Here is a 22,632-nt window from a genome sequence, read left to right as displayed (position 1 = left end):
TCTTAATAGAGTTTCCAGCTTCTTATCCATGGGCTCCTTAAACGACGAACTATCCTCAACCTCAAACGGGATAGTAGTGTGTTAAGCCAGAGTGGAGATAGCGCCATCCACCTTAGGGACAGAACCCCACAACTCTAACTGAGAATCCGGAACAGGGAACAATTTCTTAAAAGAAGAAGGGGAAAAAGAAGAGCCAAGTCTTTCCCATTTGTTCTTAATAATGTTCGCCAACTTAACGGGAACCGGGAAAGTCTGTGGTACAACCCTGTCCTTGTAGACCTTATCTTAGTTAGAAATAGAAGGTTCCTCAGGTAATTTAGGGTCTGGAAACTCCAAAGTAGCCAAAACTTCCTTTAGCAGAAAGCGTAAGTGTTCAATCCTAAATCTAAAGTATGGTTCCTCCACGGTCAGAGGCTTAGAGGCAGCAGATTCCAACCCAGAAAGAGCATCCTCTGAAGTATCAGAGGTGTCTTCATCAGCATATAATGTAGTATCAGAAAATCCAGTAAGCTAGATGACCCCTGAGAAGGATAGCAATATTTGACCTTTCGCTTGCATTTAGCAGGGCGAGGTAAAGCACTGAGGGCCACAGACACTGCCATTTGTAGCTGCTCAGTAAAGTCTAGTGGTAAAAGGGCCCCTCCAGATGGAGGATTAGGAGTGCTACGGGAAGCTGCATGTGCATTTGGAGATTACTGTAGGGTGCGCACCTCATGGGACGGAGACTCCTCAGAGGTGGATGGCTCAGTAGTACTAAACATATATTAGTTTTCTTTGATAAAATGACTTTATCAATGCATGTGAACATAATTGAGCAGGCGGATATACCGTGGCCTTCTCACAATATAGGCAGGCATTGGGTTTCGGTAAAGAGGGAGAACCCTCTTACGTTTTAAAGTCCTCCATAGCTTGCGCTTATAAAATGGACAATAGAAAAAGAAAATGGCACCTTTATACCCCCAATGGCTGGGGCACGTGGTGCGCCACGCAGGACCACCCCTGCTTCAGCTAAAAGTGCGCCAAGCCCAACAGGCTGCGCAGCTAATCAAAATGAAAGTAAACCCTGTACGTTCCAACATCTGCCTAAACCTCATCTCACACGTCACAGCATAAACACAATATTATTATGTGATTAATCCCCTTCCGGAGATATTAACCCTTGATTACATACAGATAAAAGGAGGCACACTGTGACCGTCTTCTTGCGTTATCAAACGTATAAAATAAAACGATCTTACCGGAATCTATGTCATGGAACAGAAACACAGCCTCCCAAGTTTGACAGTCTTGTAGCATCGCTCCCGACATGGACTTGACGAGTTTCACTGCATGGTTTTTCACTCAACACTGATTGCTTAAGGAGCTGTTAATACGAGTCTGGATGGGTTCGCAGAAAGACTCTCCCTGCATCTCCAGACTCTACTGAAGGATTCAGGGCTACCCATTTATAATAGGTAACTGCAGTATAATCACTACCCATGAAGTACATCAGCCGCGTTCCATAACACACAGAGAACAAAACGATGCAGTAATAAATGATGCAGCAATAATATATTACTTAGGTGAGAATTTAACAATCCCTATTATTCTCTGAATCCAATTACTTAAAGGACCAATAAATGCAGAATTGCATAATTAACAAGTGCATGATAAAAAGACAATGCAATAGCACTTAATCTGAATTTACCAAAAGCAGTAGATTAATCACAGACTATTATACGCATACTCTGAGCTTGTGCACATGGCTCAGTAGGAGCTGGTGCCTAAAGTGTGCATATAAAAAGATTGTGCAAAATTTGATAACGGAAAAATTCTTAAAAAATGGTGTGTTCTTTCTGAATCATGAAAGTTTAATTTCGACTTGAGTGTCCCTTTAAAGGGATATAAAACCCAAATGTTTTTTCTTTAATGATTCAGATAGGGCATGCAATTTTAAGCAACTTTGTCATTTATTCATATTTTCTTCCTTCACTTGGTATTTTTATGTAAAAAGCAGGAATGTAAGCTTAAGAGCAGGCCCATTTTTGGTTCAGCACCTGGGAAGCACTTGCTGATTGGTGGCTAAATAGAGCCACCAATCAGCAAGCGCTTTCCAGGGTGCTGACTCAAAATAGGCCCGTATCCTAAGCTTACATTCCTGATTTTTCAAATAAAGATACCAAGAGAACAAATAAAAATGATAATAGGAGTAGATTAGAAAGTTGCTTAAAGTGGCATGCTCAATCTGAATCATGAAAGACAAAAAATGTAGATTTCATATCCCTTTAAAGGGTCTCTGTACTGTAAAAATGTACAGTAGACTATAGCTTTACCGTGTGCACAGTTTTATACTTAACAAGCAACATAAATCATTAGAAATGTAACAATATTTGCACCAAGAAAGTGCCAAACCCAACATATACAAAACCATATGCTGTACAAATTCTATAAATGCTTATCTGGTCTAACAACCAAATAAATCAGATTGATCAGACGTTAACACATTTTGTTTTGCTAAATTTAATAACTGGCTCCTGTGTCCCAGAATTTCACAAGATCTAACGGCGGTGAGGTTTGTTATCTATAGGCATGTATAATGGATTTAAAACTTATTTCATACATATAGACTAAACAATAACTATACAATATATATTCTAAGAACATATGGTCATAAATTGACAAACAAAAATAAGTTGCGAGTTGGGGAACTTTGTGAATTCTAAGGTTTATTTCAAATTATTAGAAACTTATTCTTGTGCTGAAAGGCAGAACTTACATTTTAAAGTAATAAATAAATTATTCAATATTGTCATTTTCGAATATATGAAAATTAAGCAATTAAAAGGGACACGAAACTCAAAATGTTTCTTTCATGTTTCACAAAGAGAATACAATATTTAAAAAGTTTCAAAATGACTTCTATGATCAAATGTGCTTTATTCTCATGTTATGGTTTGTTGAAGAGGTATCTAGATAGATCTGGAGCACTACATAATGGGAAATAGTGCTGCCATCTAGTGCTCTTGCTAATGTATAACATGGTTTCAAAACTACTGCCACATAGTGCTACCGACACGTGCACACTCCTGAGCTTACCTTTCTGCTTTTCATGATAATATAAGTAAATTGTAAAGTTGTTTAAAATTGTATGAATTATGAAGGAAAAAGTTTGATTTTTATGTCCCTTAAGTTAACTGGCTTTGCATATTTTTATTTACATGGACCATAAGGAAAGAAAAAAGTGATCCCTTTATAAAAGGAGATACAGAGTGGCAAACTATTACTTTATATTGGTTTGCTTGTAGTCTGCACCAAAGCGAATACATTTAATGGAAAAGTGAAACTTTGCATGCACCAATAATAGATTAGCACTGAGGATGTTATCTGTTGCGCTAGCTATTCTGGCAGAAACCATTGTCATCTTCAACACTTAAAGAAAGATAGGGTACAGCGCTAGACCAATCCTACTCTGCCTAACTATGGTAATTGTCTCCTCCCTAGACAATTAAAAAAAACATAATTTATGTAAGAACTTACCTGATAAATTCATTTCTTTCATATTAGCAAGAGTCCATGAGCTAGTGACGTATGGGATATACATTCCTACCAGGAGGGGCAGTTTCCCAAACCCCAAAATGCCTATAAATACACCCCTCACCACACCCACAATTCAGTTTAACGAATAGCCAAGAAGTGGGGTGATAAGAAAAAAGTGCGAAAGCATATAAAATAAGGAATTGGAATAATTGTGCTTTATACAAAAAAATCATAACCACCACAAAAAAAGGGCGGGCCTCATGGACTCTTGCTAATATGAAAGAAATGAATTTATCAGGTAAGTTCTTACATAAATTATGTTTTCTTTCATGTAATTAGCAAGAGTCCATGAGCTAGTGACGTATGGGATAATGATTACCCAAGATGTGGATCTTTCCACGCAAGAGTCACTAGAGAGGGAGGGATAAAATAAAGACAGCCAATTCCTGCTGAAAATAATCCACACCCAAAATAAAGTTTAATGAAAAACATAAGCAGAAGATTCAAACTGAAACCGCTGCCTGAAGTACTTTTCTACCAAAAACTGCTTCAGAAGAAGAAAATACATCAAAATGGTAGAATTTAGTAAAAGTATGCAAAGAGGACCAAGTTGCTGCTTTGCAAATCTGATCAATCGAAGCTTCATTCCTAAACACCCAGGAAGTAGAAACTGACCTAGTAGAATGAGCTGTAATCCTTTGAGGCAAAGTTTTACCCGACTTGACATAGGCAAGATGAATTAAAGATTTCAACCAAGATGCCAAAGAAATGGCAGAAGCTTTCTGGCCTATTCTAGAACCGGAAAAGATAACAAATAGACTAGAAGTCTTTCGGAAAGACTTAGTAGCTTCAACATAATATTTCAAAGCTCTAACAACATCCAAAGAATGCAATGATTTCTCCTTAGAATTCTTAGGATTAGGACATAATGAAGGAAACACAATTTCTCTACTAATGTTGTTGGAATTCACAACTTTAGGTAAAAATTCAAAAGAAGTTCGCAACACCGCCTTATCCTGATGAAAAATCAGAAAAGGAGACTCACAAGAAAGAGCAGATAATTCAGAGACTTTTCTGGCAGAAGAGATTGCCAAAAGAAACAAAACTTTCCAAGAAAGTAATTTAATGTCCAATGAATGCATAGGTTCAAACGGAGGAGCTTGAAGAGCCCCCAGAACCAAATTCAAACTCCAAGGAGGAGAAATTGACTTAATGACAGGTTTTATACGAACCAAAGCTTGTACAAAACAATGAATATCAGGAAGATTAGTAATCTTTCTGTGAAAAAGAACAGAAAGAGCAGAGATTTGTCCTTTTAAAGAACTTGCGGATAAACCTTTATCTAAACCATCCTGAAGAAACTGTAAAATTCTCGGAATTCTAAAAGACCATTGATTCAGCATACAGAGCTGAAGAGGTCGCATGTGAAAACGAGCAAAGGGGATCGCGTCCGATGCAGCAGTCATAAGACCTAGAATTTCCATGCATAAGGCTACCGAAGGGAATGATTGTGACTGAAGGTTTTGACAAGCTGAAATCAATTTTAGACGTCTCTTGTCTGTTAAAGACAGAGTCATGGACACTGAATCTATCTGGAAACCCAGAAAGGTTACCCTTGTCTGAGGAATCAATGAACTTTTTGGTGAATTGATCCTCCAACCATGATCTTGAAGAAACAACACATGTCGATTCGTATGAGATTCTGCTAAATGTAAAGACTGAGCAAGTACCAAGATATCGTCCAAATAAGGAAATACCACAATACCCTGTTCTCTGATTACAGACAGAAGGGCACCGAGAACCTTTGTAAAAATTCTTGGAGCTGTAGCTAGGCCAAACGGCAGAGCCACAAACTGGTAATGCTTGTCCAGAAAAGAGAATCTCAGGAACTGATAATGATCTGGATGAATCGGAATATGCAGATATGCATCCTGTAAATCTATTGTGGACATATAATGCCCTTGCTGAACAAAAGGCAAGATAGTCCTTACAGTTACCATTTTGAACGTTGGTATCCTTACATAACGATTCAATATTTTTAGATCCAGAACTGGTCTGAAGGAATTCTCCTTCTTTGGTACAATGAAGAGATTTGAATAAAACCCCATCCCCTGTTCCAGAACTGGAACCGGCATAATTACTCCAGCCAACTCTAGATCTGAAACACAATTCAGAAATGCTTGAGCTTTCACTGGATTTACTGGGATACGGGAAAGAAAAAATTTCTTTGCAGGAGGTCTCATCTTGAAACCAATTCTGTACCCTTCTGAAACAATGTTCTGAATCCAAAGATTGTGAACAGAATTGATCCAAATTTCTTTGAAAAAACGTAACCTGCCCCCTACCAGCTGAGCTGGAATGAGGGCCGCACCTTCATGTGGACTTAGAAGCTGGCTTTGCCTTTCTAGAAGGCTTGGATTTATTCCAGACTGGAGATGGTTTCCAAACTGAAACTGCTCCTGAGGATGAAGGATCAGGCTTTTGTTCTTTGTTGAAACGAAAGGAACGAAAACGATTATTAGCCCTGTTTTTACCCTTAGATTTTCTATCCTGTGGTAAAAAAGTTCCTTTCCCACCAGTAACAGTTGAGATAATAGAATCCAACTGAGAACCAAATAATTTGTTACCCTGGAAAGAAATGGAAAGTAGAGTTGATTTAGAAGCCATATCAGCATTCCAAGTTTTAAGCCATAAAGCTCTTCTAGCTAAAATAGCTAGAGACATAAACCTGACATCAACTCTGATAATATCAAAAATGGCATCACAGATAAAATTATTAGCATGTTGAAGAAGAATAATAATATTATGAGAATCATGATCTGTTATTGGATGAGGACATGTCAAATTTCAAAAAACAATTGGAGAGTAAAAAATACAAAAAATTTCAGAGAGACTTATCAGATTATCAAAACAATAAAGTATATAGATGGAGGAATCCAGATTTTGTCCCTTTCAAGAGAGACAATAGGAGGACATATAGATCTAATGAGTTACTGGGAGATACATCGTCAGAAAGTGATACAAATGATCAATCTCCGGCTTTTTCTATCAGGGGTCGTGGAACCAGGGGTACAAGAAGAAGAGGACGAGAAGAGGGGGGAGGAAATATAGGAAATCGAGGTCAAACCAATTATCGAATGACAACCAGACAGAACAGGCGATAGAACAAGAGAGCCTGGTGGTAAATATTTCAAAAAGGTCATTTGATGAAGCAACTCTGGAAGTCTTACAAAAAGGGTTATCATTTATACCATCCACACAGCCAAATTTCTTTGAAATTGAATGTGATCTTCAAAGATTCTTTAGACAAATTAGACTTAAGAGTTACTTCGCGAATAACCCTATTGAACACACAGAAGGAGAAAATTCTGCCTTCCAATTCCATCTAAAAGACATTAGACCAAAAAGTAAATTTAATCCTCCTCCCACGAATCCAGCAGTTGAAGCGTATATTATACTAGTAAAGAGAGATTTTGAAAAAATGCGCAGAAACTTTAAATTTAGACATAAACATAACTTAACAGTAGAACAGAAGAAATTATTGACAGAGGTACAAAATGACAACACAATTGTATTGAAATCGGCGGACAAGGGCGGAGCTATCGTCATCATGGATCATGATGACTATAGAAATGAGATTCTGTCCCAATTATCCAAACAAGAAAATTACAAAATGATTTATTTTGATCCAACCAAAAGGATACAGAATAAAATACTGGAAATAGTAGAAATGGCAAAAGAAATGAATATAATTACATCTAAACAAATGAAATTTCTCATTAATCAACATCCTATTATTCCAGTGTTTTATATCTTACCCAAGATTCACAAGAATTTGAAAAAGCCTCCTGGCCGCCCAATAGTGGCAGGCACAGACTCAATTTTTCAACCTATTGCCATATTCTTAGATACTTTAATCAGACCGCTTTTGGGAAGTATTGCATCTTATTTACAAGACACTACTGATTTCATAAATAAAATCAAACAGATCAGGGTACCCCCACATGCAATTTTGGTTACTATGGATATTTCTAATTTATATACTTCTATTCCTCATGAATTGGGCATGGAAGGTGTCTTCTATTACATTGATAAAGAAAGGCTATTTACACCCTCAGAAAGAAGATTGATATCTGATTTATTTAAAATAATCCTTTATGAAAGTTACTTTATGTTTGAAGACACCTTCTATGTACAAACCAAAGGGACCGCGATGGGCTCTAATGTAGCTCCTACATATGCAAATCTTTTTGTAGGAAAATTTGAGGAACAATTTGTCTATAGTGAGGATTTATTTAAGACCAACATAAAATGTTGGTATAGATATATAGACGATATATTCCTATTATGGACAGGAGAAGAACATACTCTTACACACTTTTTAGAGACCCTGAATTCAAAAACAGATTACCTAAAATTTACCATGGAAAGCAGTACAGAGAGAATTAGCTTCTTAGACACAATGGTATATATTGAAGAAGGTAGATTAGAATGTGATATATTCTCAAAAGCAACAGACCGCAATAATTTACTTAGCTTTGATAGCTTTCATCCTCCTAATACCATAAGAAGCTTACCATATAGCCAGCTACTCAGAACGAAAAGAATCGTATCTGATTCCAACAAATTACAAATTAGATTAGATGAAATGGCAAGCAAATTTAGGGAAAGAGGATATCCTAATCAAGTAATACAAGAAAATTTGGAAAGAGTAGATCAGATTGAGAGAACTTCTCTCCTTGAACCTAAATTCAGGGAAAAGAAACAATTCTCTGTACCCCTGGTAACACAATATGGGTTCCATAGTAGAAAACTAAAAACCTGTATTAACAAACATTGGTACCTTCTTAAAGAGGAACCACAATTGGCAGAAATTTTCAAAGATCCGCCCCTTTTATCATACAAGAGAAACAAAAACCTGAAAGATGTACTCGTTAGAGCTGACCTAGGGACTAGAAGTCCAGCTCCATCTTTACAAAAGAAAGGTTGTTTCCCTTGCTATAATTGTGCACAATGCAATTCTATGATAAGAGGTGATATTGTGACACATCCACACACTGGACATAAGATAGAAATTAAAAACACATACACATGCAACTCAAGCTATGTGATATATGTTATTAAGTGTCCGTGTGGATTAGCTTACGTGGGAGAGACCACCCAATGTGTCCGTGACAGGGTCAGACAACACAAAGCTGCCATAGGCAACTCAGACTGGGATGCTCCAGTATCTCACCATTTCACAATGGCATCCCATAATAAAAGCCAATTGCGGTTTCAAATAGTAGACAATGTCCCTCCTTTTAGGAGAGGAGGGGATAGACAAAAAGCATTGTTCAAGAAAGAAGCCCAATGGATAAGAAAATTGGACACACTGTCACCTAGGGGTCTCAATAGAGATATTTCTTGGGGGCATTTTGTATGAATAAGATTTTTCCATCTTAAATAAATATTCAATGGGTTCTTAGAACACAATAACAAATATTTATTTAGTCTGCATAAAATAATCCCCTTGTAGATATTTATTTTGCCCCCTTCTATTTGTTTTACAACCCTAGACAGCAAACAGTAATGGTGATATAGAGTCTAATTTAGGTTTGCAACAATACAGGTAGATTAAATCTAACATAATATCCAATAAGTCATGTGAGAATTCAATCCCTTATAAAGAGACCCTATCCGTGTAATCGGGTCTATACATATTTAAGTAACGAAAAATATGTATACCAAGAACGAACTTTTATTTTCATATGTTCGTTTGGTTTGCGATAACTGTGTCATTTTGTTGCATCGTTGCTGCTTCAATAATTACTAATCTCGTGTAGTGAGATTATCACATTTAGTTAGTTTTAAAATAGCTTTAAGTCACATTATTTTTGTTTCATATAATAGCTGAATGGGTGACGTATTAGATAGGTGTGTGTGTATGCACCAATAGAATCACGCTTGGGCCTTTCTAAAAGAGGCCGGTTCCATGATGACGTATACTCCTTGAGAAAGGGCGGAGTCCCGAAACGCGCGTCGGAGTGTAAGGCTGCTCAATGAACCGCTTGTCGATACAAGGACTTTGATGCAAAAAGATTACAGAAAAGAGCCGTGGTTTCATAAAGACACAAGACCGAATCAAGTGTTTGTTCTCCCGTCCGCATGAGTGGATAAAAGTCGGGGGCATCTCCATTTATTCAAAAGGATGTGAAATCGCAAGTATTATAAAGCTAATTAACATGCATGTTCTAACTGGCCAGCTTCTATACTAATACAGACGCAATACAGATGATTGGTGATACACTTGCTGATTTAACACACGGCTTCTACCACATTAGAGACGCTTTAATTCATTAACACTCTAATACTGGGAAGGGTCAGAAACTTTATGCATATGTTACAACATGAACTGTTAGAATAGTTAAGTACCGATACCCGGGCTGAATACTACCCAACCGCAAGTGTGGTTTAAAGAGGGGAACTTGGAAAGAGCCTTGGAGTATATTGAGTGTTAACATATAGTTGAATACATATGCTGGATGAACTAACGGCTTCCTGTCTTGTCCTGCACTAACCCATAAATGTGCTTATATTCATCATAAAAAGGTGTATGCTGAATAAGGGAATAATTACAGAGCTCAAAATGTTATTCAAATCTCATGTATAAGAAGATACATTTGTAATCGAAAAGAATCTCCTTACAGCAACCATATCTGAAAAATTGCATCAAAGATTTTAAATTCAAAACAACTGTGAAAGTTTTGCATGTCTAAGGGACTGTTCACTTTTTCATCTATATGAACTTTCTAAGACATTAATAGCGGTTTTCTGAGAGCCTTGGTTGATTCTTCCAGGGACGCCTGGGTTGAATCCAATTGTTCTATGAATGAAAGTAGTTTGCATGTGTGGATGGACTGAAAGTTGTGGATTCATATTATAGAATTGTAATTAGATACTTTGTAATAAATTGCATTTACACTTTTGCTAAATTGAGGTGTGCTGAGTTCCTTTTTTTGTTATTTGTAGATGGTAAAATTGGAGGTTTTACTAAACTCTTGCACCCTAAAAATATATATACAATTTTTTATTTAATTTTTTCTGACAGTGGATAGAATGCTTTAGTGGTGCTGTGATTAACTATTTATTAAATATGATCTGTTACTTGTTGCGCTAAAGTTTCCAACCAAAAAGTTGAAGCTGCAGCAACATCAGCCAATGATATAGCAGGTCTAAGAAGATTACCTGAACACAAATAAGCTTTTCTTAGAAAGGATTCAATTTTCCTATCTAAAGGATCCTTAAACGAAGTACCATCTGACGTAGGAATAGTAGTACGTTTAGCAAGGGTAGAAATAGCCCTATCAACTCTAGGGATTTTGTCCCAAAATTCTAATCTGTCAGATGGCACAGGATATAATTGCTTAAAACGTTTAGAAGGAGTAAATGAATTACCCAATTTATGCCATTCTCTGGAAATTACTTCAGAAATAGCATTAGGAACAGGAAAAACTTCTGGAATAACCACAGGAGATTTAAAGACCTTATCTAATCGTTTAGAATTAGTATCAAGAGGACCAGAATCCTCGATTTCTAAAGCAATTAGTACTTCTTTAAGTAAAGAACGAATAAATTCCATTTTAAATAAATATGAAGATTTATCAGCATCAATCTCTGAGACAGAATCCTCTGAACCAGAAGAGTCATCAGAATCAGAATGATGATGTTCATTTAAAAATTCATCTGTAGAAAGAGAAGTTTTAAAAGATTTTTTATGTTTACTAGAAGGAGAAATAACAGACATAGCCTTCTTGATGGATTCAGAAACAAAATCTCTTATGTTATCAGGAACATTCTGCACCTTAGATGTTGAAGGAACTGCAACAGGCAATGGTACATTACTAAAGGAAATATTATCTGCATTAACAAGTTTGTCATGACATTCAATACAAACAACAGCTGGAGGAACAGCTACCAAAAGTTTACAGCAGATACACTTAGCTTTGGTAGTTCCAGCACTAGACAGCGATTTTCCTGAAGTATCTTCTGACTCAGATGCAACGTGAGACATCTTGCAATATGTAAGAGAAAAAACAACATATAAAGCAAAATTGATCAAATTCCTTAAATGACAGTTTCAGGAATGGGAAAAAATGCCAATAAACAAGCTTCTAGCAACCAGAAGCAAAGAAAAAATGAGACTGAAATAATGTGGAGACGAAAGCAACGCCCATATTTTTTAGCGCCAAATAAGACGCCCACATTATTTGGCGCCTAAATGCTTTTTGGCGCCAAAAATGACGCCACATCCGGAACGCCGACATTTTTGGCGCAAAAGGACGTCAAAAATGACGCAACTTCCGGCGACACGTATGACGCCGGAAACAGAAAAGATTTTTTGCGCCAAAAAAGTCCGCGCCAAGAATGACGCAATAAAATGAAGCATTTTCAGCCCCCGCGAGCCTAACAGCCCACAGGGAAAAAGAGTCAAATTTTTTAAGGTAAGAAAAAATGATTGATTCAAATGCATTATCCCAAATATGAAACTGATTGTCTGAAAATAAGGAATGTTGAACATCCTGAGTCAAGGCAAATAAATGTTTGAATACATATATTTAGAACTTTATAAATAAAGTGCCCAACCATAGCTTAGAGTGTCACAGAAAATAAGATTTACTTACCCCAGGACACTCATCTACATGTTTGTAGAAAGCCAAACCAGTACTGAAACGAAAATCAGCAGAGGTAATGGTATATAAATAAGAGTATATCGTCGATCTGAAAAGGGAGGTAAGAGATGAATCTCTACGACCGATAACAGAGAACCTATGAAATAGACCCCGTAGAAGGAGATCACTGCATTCAAAATAGGCAATACTCTCCTCACATCCCTCTGACATTCACTGCACGCTGAGAGGAAAACCGGGCTCCAACTTGCTGCGGAGCGCATATCAACGTAGAATCTAGCACAAACTTACTTCACCACCTCCATAGGAGGCAAAGTTTGTAAAACTGAATTGTGGGTGTGGTGAGGGGTGTATTTATAGGCATTTTGGGGTTTGGGAAACTTTACCCCTCCTGGTAGGAATGTATATCCCATACGTCACTAGCTCATGGACTCTTGCTAATTACATGAAAGAAATATAAATTAGTGATGCAATAGGTATAGAAGGCGCTAAGAAGCAGTAGAATTTATAGATATGTGATATCACTTTGTGATATTCAACACTTGACAAAAAGCTTGGCATAAAAGCAAACAAACACGAATGAAACTGTGTGAATGTGACTACGAGAACTATAATGCCATCTGCTGGGGGGAAATGTTAATGCAACAATTTAGATTTGAGCATATTGACGTTTCAATCTTGCAAACACTATAAATTAACCACACTGCTGCAACAGATTACACACAAATATTACTAGTTATGAGATACATAAACCCGCAAAGCCTCAAAAACGGCAAATGCAGCTTAATAAATCTTCCCATATGCCCACTGCTAGCTTTATCAGCTGCAGACTTAAAGGGACATGAAACCCAAATTTTTTCTTTCATGATTCAGATAGAACATATAATTTTAAACAACTTTCCAATTTACTTCTCTCTCATTTGCTTTATTCTCTTGGTATCCTTGATTGAAGAAACAGCAATGCACGTGGCTGAGCCAATAACACGAGGCATATATGTGCAGCCACCAATCAGCAGCTCCTGAGCCTACCTATGTATGTGTTTCAACAAAGGATACCAAGAGAGTGAAACACATTAGCTATTAGAAGTAAAACTTGCCGAATAAGGCAAGTGGTGGGAGGAGTTTGTCTTGAAAAACAACTGCAGCAAACAATATTTGTTCTGAAAATGTTTAGATTTTTTTTATGCGCTTAAAACCCCCCCACAAGTTTGAATATAAATATATATAAAGAAAAAACAGGAATTTTTATTATTTCACACTTGCCTCTAATCTTTTCTCAAGCGATTCAATCCTATCCTTTTTGCTTGCGAGATTGGCACGGGTATATCGCGCTTGTCCAGGAAGAAATAATACCTGGCTGTAACACTCTTCCCACACCTGGTTGTACGCATCAATTGAGAGGTCACCATGTCCCATACCTTGCTTTACAATTTCCATTTCTTGCTGTAAGAGTTCTTCAGCCTGTAAAAATCAATTTGTACATATTCTTCTATAAATACACAATCGCTGGAAATAATTAACTTGTTCCCAGTTTGTTTAATTGAGAGCTTGCATTGTATGGCTGTATTAGGGACCCGGGTTTTGGGAGAGACCTACCTGGGCTTGTCCCATTTGGCCAGATGCGGTAACTAACTCCTCCAGTTTTGCTTTTAATCTTAGCTGAGTGCTTGCAAGTGAGTGCTGGACTTTCGCTGTGTGTTGTATTATTTTTTAAATTATATAACTATATATAGTATTTATGTAATGTTTTTGAATACATGAACACACACAGGGGTGGAAGAATACAATTAAAAGGTTATTTTCTGCAATAAAAAACTATTTAAAAATATCTAAAAACTTAGGCCTAGATTTGGAGTTCGGCGGTAAAAGGGCTGTTAACGCTCCGCGGGTTTTTTTCTGGCCGCACCATAAATTTAACTCTGGTATCGAGAGTTCAAACAAATGCTGCGTTAGGCTCCAAAAAAGGAGCGTAGAGCATATTTACCGCAAATGCAACTCTCGATACCAGAGTTGCTTACGGACGCGGCCGGCATCAAAAACGTGCTCGTGCACGATTCTCCCATAGGAAACAATGGGGCAGTTTGAGCTGAAAAAAAACCTAACACCTGCAAAAAAGCAGCGTTCAGCTCTTAACGCAGCCCCATTGTTTCCTATGGGGAAACACTTCCTACGTCTGCACCTAACACTCTAACATGTACCCCGAGTCTAAACACCCCTAACCTTACACTTATTAACCCCTAATCTGCCGCCCCCGCTATCGCTGACCCCTGCATTACACTTTTAACCCTAATCTGCCGCTCCGTAAACCGCCGCCACCTACGTTATCCCTATGTACCCCTAATCTGCTGCCCTAACATCGCCGACCCCTATGTTATATTTATTAACCCCTAATCTGCCCCCCACAACGTCGCCGACACCTGCCTACACTTATTAACCCCTAATCTGCCGAGCGGACCTGAGCGCTACTATAATAAAGTTATTAACCCCTAATCCGCCTCACTAACCCTATCATAAATAGTATTAACCCCTAATCTGCCCTCCCTAACATCGCCGACACCTACCTTCAATTATTAACCCCTAATCTGCCGACCGGAGCTCACCGCTATTCTAATAAATGTATTAACCCCTAAAGCTAAGTCTAACCCTAACACTAACACCCCCCTAAGTTAAATATAATTTTTATCTAACGAAATAAATTAACTCTTATTAAATAAATGATTCCTATTTAAAGCTAAATACTTACCTGTAAAATAAATCCTAATATAGCTACAATATAAATTATAATTATATTATAGCTATTTTAGGATTAATATTTATTTTACAGGCAACTTTGTAATTATTTTAACCAGGTACAATAGCTATTAAATAGTTAAGAACTATTTAATAGTTACCTAGTTAAAATAATAACAAATTTACCTGTAAAATAAATCCTAACCTAAGATATAATTAAACCTAACACTACCCTATCAATAAAATAATTAAATAAACTACCTACAATTACCTACAATTAACCTAACACTACACTATCAATAAATTAATTAAACACAATTGCTACAAATAAATAAAATTAAATAAACTATCTAAAGTACAAAAAATAAAAAAGAACTAAGTTACAGAAAATAATAAAATATTTACAAACATAAGAAAAATATTACAACAATTTTAAACTAATTACACCTACTCTAAGCCCCCTAATAAAATAACAAAGCCCCCCAAAATAAAAAATTCCCTACCCTATTCTAAAATACAAATATTACAAGCTCTTTTACCTTACCAGCCCTGAACAGGGCCCTTTGCGGGGCATGCCCCAAGAATTTCAGCTCTTTTGCCTGTAAAAAAAAACATACAATACCCCCCCCCCAACATTACAACCCACCACCCACATACCCCTAATCTAACCCAAACCCCCCTTAAATAAACCTAACACTACCCCCCTGATGATCTTCCTACCTTGTCTTCACCATGCCAGGTTCACCGATCCGTCCTGGCTCCAAGATCTTCATCCAACCCAAGCGGGGGCTAGACATCCACTGAAGAAGTCCAGAAGAGGGTCCAAAGTCTTCCTCCTATCCGGCAAGAAGAGGACATCCGGACCGGCAAACATCTTCTCCAAGCGGCATCTTCTATCTTCTTCCATCCGATGACGACCGGCTCCATCTTGAAGACCTCCAGCGCGGATCCATCCTCTTCTTCCGACGACTAGACGACGAATGACGGTTCCTTTAAGGGACGTCATCCAAGATGGCGTCCCTCGAATTCCGATTGGCTGATAGGATTCTATCAGCCAATCGGAATTAAGGTAGGAATTTTCTGATTGGCTGATGGAATCAGCCAATCAGAATATAGTTCAATCCGATTGGCTGATCCAATCAGCCAATCAGATTGAGCTCGCATTCTATTGGCTGTTCCGATCAGCCAATAGAATGCGAGCTCAATCTGATTGGCTGATTGGATCAGCCAATCGGATTGAACTATATTCTGATTGGCTGATTCCATCAGCCAATCAGAAAATTCCTACCTTAATTCCGATTGGCTGATAGAATCCTATCAGCCAATCGGAATTCGAGGGACGCCATCTTGGATGACGTCCCTTAAAGGAACCGTCATTCGTCGTCTAGTCGTCGGAAGAAGAGGATGGATCCGCGCTGGAGGTCTTCAAGATGGAGCCGGTCGTCATCGGATGGAAGAAGATAGAAGATGCCGCTTGGAGAAGATGTTTGCCGGTCCGGATGTCCTCTTCTTGCCGGATAGGAGGAAGACTTTGGACCCTCTTCTGGACTTCTTCAGTGGATGTCTAGCCCCCGCTTGGGTTGGATGAAGATCTTGGAGCCAGGACGGATCGGTGAACCTGGCATGGTGAAGACAAGGTAGGAAGATCATCAGGGGGGTAGTGTTAGGTTTATTTAAGGGGGGTTTGGGTTAGATTAGGGGTATGTGGGTGGTGGGTTGTAATGTTGGGGGGGGGGTATTGTATGTTTTTTTTTACAGGCAAAAGAGCTGAAATTCTTGGGGCATGCCCCGCAAAGGGCCCTGTTCAGGGCTGGTAAGGTAAAAGAGCTTGTAATATTTGTATTTTAGAATAGGGTAGGGAATTTTTTATTTTGGGGGGCTTTGTTATTTTATTAGGGGGCTTAGAGTAGGTGTAATTAGTTTAAAATTGTTGTAATATTTTTCTTATGTTTGTAAATATTTTATTATTTTCTGTAACTTAGTTCTTTTTTATTTTTTGTACTTTAGATAGTTTATTTAATTTTATTTATTTGTAGCAATTGTGTTTAATTAATTTATTGATAGTGTAGTGTTAGGTTAATTGTAGGTAATTGTAGGTAGTTTATTTAATTATTTTATTGATAGGGTAGTGTTAGGTTTAATTATATCTTAGGTTAGGATTTATTTTACAGGTAAATTTGTTATTATTTTAACTAGGTAACTATTAAATAGTTCTTAACTATTTAATAGCTATTGTACCTGGTTAAAATAATTACAAAGTTGCCTGTAAAATAAATATTAATCCTAAAATAGCTATAATATAATTATAATTTATATTGTAGCTATATTAGGATTTATTTTACAGGTAAGTATTTAGCTTTAAATAGGAATTATTTATTTAATAAGAGTTAATTTATTTCGTTAGATAAAAATTATATTTAACTTAGGGGGGTGTTAGTGTTAGGGTTAGACTTAGCTTTAGGGGTTAATACATTTATTAGAATAGCGGTGAGCTCCGGTCGGCAGATTAGGGGTTAATAATTGAAGGTAGGTGTCGGCGATGTTAGGGAGGGCAGATTAGGGGTTAATACTATTTATGATAGGGTTAGTGAGGCGGATTAGGGGTTAACTTTATTATAGTAGCGCTCAGGTCCGCTCGGCAGATTAGGGGTTAATAAGTGTAGGTAGGTGTCGGCGACGTTGAGGGGGGCAGATTAGGGGTTAATAAATATAACATAGGGGTCGGCGATGTTAGGGGTAGCAGATTAGGGGTACATAGGGATAACGTAGGTGGCGGCGATTTGCGGTCGGAAGATTAGGGGTTAATTATTTTAAGTAGCTTGCGGCGACGTTGTGGGGGGCAAGTTAGGGGTTAATAGATATAATACAGGGGTCGGCGGTGTTAGGGGCAGCAGATTAGGGGTACATAAGTATAACGTAGGTGGCGGTCGGCAGATTAGGGGTTAAAAATTTTAATCGAGTGGCGGCGATGTGGGGGGACCTCGGTTTAGGGGTACATAGGTAGTTTATGGGTGTTAGTGTACTTTAGGGTACAGTAGTTAAGAGCTTTATAAACCGGCGTTAGCCAGAAAGCTCTTAACTCCTGCTATTTTCAGGCGGCTGGAATCTTGTCGTTAGAGCTCTAACGCTCACTGCAGAAACGACTCTAAATACCGGCGTTAGGAAGATCCCATTGAAAAGATAGGCTACGCAAATGGCGTAGGGGGATCTGCGGTATGGAAAAGTCGCGGCTGTAAAGTGAGCGTTAGACCCTTTAATCACTGACTCCAAATACCAGCGGGCGGCCAAAACCAGCGTTAGGAGCCTCTAACGCTGGTTTTGACGGCTACCGCCGAACTCTAAATCTAGGCCATAGAGAGCAAGTAAAGTAAAGTTACATGCTTCCTTTACAGCGTGCAATTAAATGGGGGGGGGAAATAAAACCTTCCCAAATGTACTTCTCTTATCAAATTTACTCTGTTCTCTTGGTATCCTTAGTTGAAGAGTAAACCTAGGTAAGCTATGAAAAGTGCATGTGTTTTTTGCATTCTATATGAGCAGAGTTTCTAACACTGTTTAATGGGACATATACTAGATTTTTCTTTGCATAAATGTTTTGTCTGGGTGTGTTTTTGTAAAAATGTATAGTTTTGCTTATTTTTAAATAACAGTGTGCTGATTTTTAGACTCCTAACCAAACTCCAAAGTTTTAGAAGTATACTGATGTCTACCAACTCCAGCTTGCTCCTGTTCCAAGTAAGTTTTTTTAAACCGTTTTATACTGGATTTTTAGATCAGTGTCTGTGCATATTATTCTTTGTAGCAGTGTCTATTACATGCAGTTAAATGAAATTGGTGTATACTGTCCCTTTAACATTGTTACAAACATTTGTGCAAACACATGAATACCCTTGTGACTATGTAGGTTAACTCTTCAACACAGGATATCAACATTTGATAATGGGGTAAATAGAATGTTAATTTTTAAACTGCATGCTCTATCTAAAGCATGGCAAGTTTAATTTTGACTGCAAGTAAAAATAAATACGGCAAGTGAGAAAATCAAAAAGAGAATAATAAATACAGTGTGAAGAAATCATCCAGTTTTGCAGAGCTTATATCTGGTAATAAAAGGCACAAGAGACTGGAGAATATCTTCCACTGACTTCATTAACCGTTTTGTAACTTGGCCCATTTATGAGCACACTGCAGACACTGATTAAACACTTCTACACAGCACAGTGTCTCAAATGCAAACAGGAACTTTACTTACATTCTTTATATCGGCTGTAGAAATTTTTTCATAAGGGTTCTGCTCTAAATAAGCAATATGATCGGCGCTGCTCGATCCTGATCCAGGTCCTTTCCCTTTCTTTACCGCTGCACTATCACCATAAGGATGGTGTAGAGTGTCATAATGCAACATTGTTATCATCTCCTTCTTGATCATCTCTTCGCTTTTCTGCAAATCTGTGAGTGGAGGTTCAACATTTACAGGCCTCAAAATGGTTTCATTAACCTATTGAGACAAGAATGTTTGATAAGAATTTTCATGCAGCTGTTGGCCAAATATATTAATATCTTAATATAAGAGTTTATTTTTGTATTTACTTAGATCAAAAGTAAAAATGCGCATTGTTATACAAAGCGCATTCCAAAACCCCTAGATCCACATTTTTTTTAAAAAAATGCATAAACATTAGAAATGAACACACAAAAATAAGAAATTTCAATATCTTGGCTCATATCCTTAGGTAATACTCACCAGATGAGAAACCCCCTGAGGGCATGGACATAACTGACCACTCCCCCGATTACGGGTAACCTCGCACATATTCCTTCTACTCCTTGAGCTGTACAACAAAGTGGTGGACACTAACCAGGGTGAGAACCTGGTAAGTATGACCCAAGGATATGAGCCAAGATACAGAAATGTCTTATTTGTGGGTGTTCATTTCTAATTATCTTGGCTCTCCTTGGGTAATATTTCCCAGGAGAAAAGACTAAAAGCAGTGTAAAAAAAATAAATGGGTGGGTGCAAAGACAAGAAAATTGAAAAAGCAATTCTTTAACTTATAACAGAAGAAAGAATTTTACAACCAAATCTAAGCAGAACCAGATTAAAGTGAAAGTAAATTTTGTCCCATTAGAACACATCACAGCATTGTATAACTGTATAATTAAAATCGCTATATTTTTTCTATGAAATGTATTGATTTGTGCCTTTTTTATATCATTATTGCAATACCGTTCTCCTGCTGACTCCTCCTATCTTCTACTTCCTATATTTTTCAGTGTTGTCGTATAGAGTGGTCCCACCCGCTCTATACAAATCACAAATGCGCGTTCACAAGATGCGCATGCGTCTATCGTTGATGCCGTCAGTCACAAATGTTATGCGCATGCGCAAATTGGGAGCGTGCGTTCAACATAGAGATTCTAGATTTGGCGCATGCGCAGATCCATCAATAGGCGGATGACGCCGCCTAACGGCCAGAATTTCAGTTGGCCCGAAAAGAAACGTGATCAGGAAGTAAGAATAAAAAAAAACGGGTTGAATTTATCGTAGGTAAAATTATGCTTTTAGTTAGGATAAAACTTGATTTGCACATAAGTATGAAAAAAACCATGAATGAAAGTCCTATTGATTTGCAACATATGTTACTACGGTTAGCAAAACAGCAAACTTTACTTTCACTTTAACATCCAAAGTATAATGTGACACAGAATTATGAGGCGTTTTCCAGACTGTAGCCTGACAGATTTCAGATGAAGTAGCATTAACCTGCAAAGCCCATGGTGTTACCACTAGCTGGTTCATTCCTTTGTTTATAAGCTCTTGAAATAGCTTTAACTTAACCAACTAGAGAGTAGTTTTTGCTAAGCTTGGCCCTAACAAAGACCTTTAGGTATGACAAAGACGATCCGTCCTATAAATGGTCTGGGTTCTTGTGACAAATGTGTAAGCAACAAACCACATCCAAGTGATAGGAGTTGCTTACTCTGTGCTTCCTGCCTATAAAAAGGAAAAAAGATGGTAGAACATTTTATGATTTACAAAAGTCAAAGACCACTTTAGGCAAAAACCCTGGAACTGTATGATGGAAAGAGAAATATGTTTTTTTTCCCCTCAGAAAACTCAGGACTCGTCTAGCAGAAATAGCCACCAAAAAAACTTCTAAAATACAAAAAAAAAACAAAAAAAAGAAAAAACTTCTTGCAGTGGTATATACAAATAAACCTCATGAACAAGAAGTAAATCCCATGTTGGCATAATTGATCTTGTGGAAGGGAGGATATGAGCCAATGCCTTAAAAGAAATTGGATAATTAAAGGCACGTGAAACCCAAAATTTTTCTTTCATGATTCAGATAGAGAATACAATTTTAAACAACTTTCTAATTTACTTCTATTTTGTAATCTGTTTTATTCTCTTGGTATCATTTGTTGAAGGAGCAGCAATGCACTACTAGTTTCTAACTGAACACATGGGTGAGCCAATCACAATCAATATATATATATATATATATATATATATATATATATATATATATATATATATATATATATGCAGCCACCAATCAACAGCTAGAACCTAGGTTCTATGCTGCTCATGAACTTGCCTAGATAAACCTTTCAGCAAATGATAACAAGAGAAGGAAGTAAATTAATTAATAGAAGTAAATTGGAAAGTTGTCTAAAATGATATTCTCTATCTGAATCATGAAAGAAACATTTTGGGTTTCATGTCCCTTTAAGCCCAAATTGTGTAATCACTAATCCATTCAACTGAAGGGATATGCAATCTAGATGACCAAAATGTTTCTTAAAAGTAGGTAAAAAGGAGAGATGTGCGCTAAGCTACTTAACCAAACTCCTAGGGCCCTAATAGATCCTCTAACAATTAGGTAAAAATGAGTATAGTCAAAGAGAAATGTTTAGGAGCGCTAAATAGCTAAAGGTTAAAAAGACATTAGGAGGTGAACCAAAAAAAGATATTCACCACAAGCTAGTAAAAGCAATAGTTTTATATTTCTAAAATAAGCTAAAATCAGAACACAGAAACAAATGTAACAAGTGTGTAATTCTACAGTAATAAATGTTACTAAACAATTTGCAACAATATAATAAAAAAAACGGACGTCTCCGATTAGAGTAAAAATAGGATATTACAATGTATAATTGCCACCACTAAAAAAGTAGAAAAAATGTGTTTTGCAAAACATATCAGTCAGTTCAAATTTCAACCCGAATAGTCATAGTTTATAAATCTGTATATCCAAATTTAGGAAGTGTAGACATATAATTCCTAATGCTAAAGTATTTAACCAAATACCTGACGTTGGGAATGTCACAGTTAAGGGACCGCAGCTAGGTGTGTAGGCTGTTTGGCGTCAGTGTGTACCTTCTCAGCCGTTATACCATACGTCACTGGTCTATTCAGCTGCTCCGGTCCTATTGGACAATCTCAATTTCAAACACTCCAGGGTTTTTTTTCCGTCAGGTAATGAAAATAGTATCCTGCTCTTAGTGCAACGGCACACTGGATACTCACAGTGTATATCCTTTAGCGGACTTAGGTAAAAAGTTCAGATGTTTCTTCTAGCACAACACCGGTGCATAGGTATAAAGGTAGCAGATTTCCACTATATTCAAGCTTTATATGGGTAGGCAAGCCTTACGCCTATTATTACAATGTAAAGTCCGTTGTCCACAGAGGAGTTAAAACAATTATAAA

The 22,632-nt window shown here is 37.3% G+C and overlaps 1 protein-coding gene across 1 annotated transcript in view; it reads right to left on the bottom strand.

The window, feature by feature from the left end:
- Window positions 1-22,632, bottom strand: part of CDC5L (cell division cycle 5 like) — a 94,787-nt gene that overhangs the window by 26,575 nt on the left and 45,580 nt on the right. Inside the window, exons 13-14 of the mRNA XM_053709595.1 lie at window positions 19,168-19,413; window positions 13,449-13,646 (exon numbers count right to left, since the gene is read on the bottom strand). Of these exons, the coding sequence (XP_053565570.1) occupies window positions 13,449-13,646; window positions 19,168-19,413 (444 nt within the window). The remainder of the gene's footprint in view (window positions 1-13,448; window positions 13,647-19,167; window positions 19,414-22,632) is intronic.

Source organism: Bombina bombina, chromosome 4 (assembly GCF_027579735.1).
Source record: "Bombina bombina isolate aBomBom1 chromosome 4, aBomBom1.pri, whole genome shotgun sequence".
Lineage (NCBI taxonomy): Eukaryota > Metazoa > Chordata > Amphibia > Anura > Bombinatoridae > Bombina > Bombina bombina.
Note: the sequence above shows the minus strand (reverse complement) of the source record. Positions and strands in the feature narration are given on the sequence as shown.